The sequence below is a fragment of the Apium graveolens genome, chromosome 2, assembly GCF_009905375.1.
Source record: "Apium graveolens cultivar Ventura chromosome 2, ASM990537v1, whole genome shotgun sequence".
In the NCBI taxonomy this organism is placed as follows: Eukaryota; Viridiplantae; Streptophyta; class Magnoliopsida; order Apiales; family Apiaceae; genus Apium; species Apium graveolens.
The window spans coordinates 31,974,108-31,976,562 of NC_133648.1; the positions used below are offsets into that span (position 1 = coordinate 31,974,108).

The window sequence follows — 2,455 nt, forward strand, 5'->3', positions numbered from 1 at the left end:
TGGGGATAGAAAATATTGTTGCTTCTTGGTTGCTTCTTGCAGTGATGTTTGTGATAGCTTGTAGTTGATTGTTATTCCTTAGTATATATCCTAGGATTTGATCTTGGTTGCCAAATCTAGAGACAAAACTAGCTAGCCTTTGTAGTTTACAAGCTAAGCTACTTGGTTTAGTTCTTTAGCTTACTATTTGCAAGCCCTTGGTTGATCATCCTATGCTCCTTTGTAGTTTGTTAATGATATGTAACATAATTATTTTTTTTTATTTTTTTTAACTTTGGATAGCTTTTTACAATTATTTTAACAATAGAAATACTTAAAAGTTGAATTTTTTTGTTAGAAATTAGTACTCACTTAAAGATTTTTTTTTTGGAATATTACTTATTTTTTAAATTTTTTATTTTAAAATTGAGTTTTTTCCCAATAATCCATGTTTTCCCGAATTTGACTACAGGAAGTAAATAACCTAATATATAAAAAGGGATCGCGAATAAGTCCGAGTCCGAATTTGAGTACTCCCCCGAATGCACATCGTGTAATACAAGTTTTGAAACAGGGATTAAAAACCAATATAGTGCTAAAATAAAGTTAATATAGTATGCCTAAAATAAAAATAAACTTTTACACTACTTATTAAAATTAATATGGTATCGGCTGTATAATTAATTTATATCTATATTTTGCATCCAAATTATAGGGAAATGTTATTTTCAAAACTCTTTTTTTTGTTTCCAAAGCAAAAAAATTGCGAAAAAACCAAATTAGCCTTATATTCATATTTTCAGAGGGAGGACAGTTTTATCTTTTTACATTAATATTAATCTGGACATAAAAAAATAGCTCTGAAAATAATATTTTCCAAATTATATTTGATGTTTCAACTTTCAACCGTTCAATTCAATACCTGCCATGTTCAAAGAACATTAGTAATCAGAATCTGGATGTACTAGTTTTACACAGCATCATATTCACTGTTTGAAGTTACTTCACTTGTACATCATCATTAATAACATCCTTCATCATCGGAAAAAGATGGAATTCCTAATTTAGATTCTAACAAAGAGCAAAACCATGAATGATTCAATATCATATAAATCAGTTAAAATGTAAAGAAAGCCAAATTAAATAATTACGAGAAATTAAATAAAATATCTGTATATATAACAATTGTCAAAACACGGCAATTAAACTTGGAAAAGTGATTATACATATAGTGAAAAATAAGTCATGCATCATTCTTTCTTAGCAAAGAGACCTCCAAAGCCACCAAATCCACCGCTCTCCTTCTTGGGTGGCGGAACCACGACGGAACCTTTACGAGAACCAGTTGTACCAGTAGTAGACGAGGGCTTCTCATCCACCTTCTGAAGAAGTGGATCAACTTCATAGAGCTGCTCTTCTTTGGCAATTGCACCAAGTACAAAATCCCACAAGCTCTTCTCCTCGCTTCCTCCACCCGAACCTTTGGCTGCGGTTGCGTATGTTTTTGTTGTTGGCAGTCTTTTCCTCCCGGGGATGACTGCTGGACAGAACATTAATGTGTTCAATGAAGCCATCTGGAAGTTCTGAATATTCTGAGAAAATTAGAGAGGATGAGAAATAGCAGTACAAGGTGTTTTGATGAGGAGGATTGTGTTGGAGAATTATATGGACTTGTTTGTAGCACAGAATTATATGGATGGACTTGTTTGTAGCACAAGCACTCCACAAGTATCTTATCCCCTTTTCTTCCTGTTTATTGATTTTTTTAAATTGATTTATCTTTTATTTTATTATGTGCTTCTTAAATTCTAATCATGTTTTGGATGTGTTTTTTAATGAATTATTTTTCTTCAAAAATATAATTATATAAATTGAAATTTAATTAATTATGGTTTACTAAGAATAAAAATATGTTTTCATTATCTAAATTATATTCAATAATGTTATTTGCAATTCGAGTTAATATAGCAGACAGTTATTATTTGTAGTATTTTGAAGTTAAAGCGCAACTTGACCCTGAATAATAATTATATTTTACTAGGTTGCTAGATTTTGTGTAAGAAAAATAGAATTTATTGTATGTAAAACAATTTACAAAAGGTGGAGAAAAGATGTGAATAAAAAGCTGGTCCTCAGAGATAATTGGCTATCAGTTCGTCACGTGTCATTACTTGTGCAAATCGTTTATCAGAGGGGCAAAGCAATAGGTGAAGAAATATCGACAGGCCAAGATCAAGTTATAAAATCTAGAGTAATTAGTTTTTCCGTTGGGTTTCCTAGTTTACAAATCAACGACTTGCATTCCACAACTTCAGCATTTGCCACGTATTGCAATCCTTGACCTAAATTCTGTTAAATTTGACTGTTAAAATTCGTTTATCCAAGTTGAAATAAGGATCTTAACTTTAAACAAAATAATTCTTTGTCAGGAAATATAATTTTTTGCGAATATTAAAATTGTGAGATGCAAAGGGTT

General features: G+C 30.8%; 1 protein-coding gene across 1 annotated transcript; it reads right to left on the bottom strand.

Annotated features, from left to right (window-relative positions):
• Positions 1-1,136: 1,136 nt before the first annotated feature.
• On the bottom strand, positions 1,137-1,684 carry LOC141707244 (uncharacterized). Its single transcript, XM_074510291.1, has one exon. The coding sequence runs from the start codon at positions 1,551-1,553 to the stop codon at positions 1,230-1,232; it is 324 nt and encodes a 107-aa protein (XP_074366392.1). The 5' UTR covers positions 1,554-1,684; the 3' UTR covers positions 1,137-1,229.
• Positions 1,685-2,455: the final 771 nt, after the last annotated feature.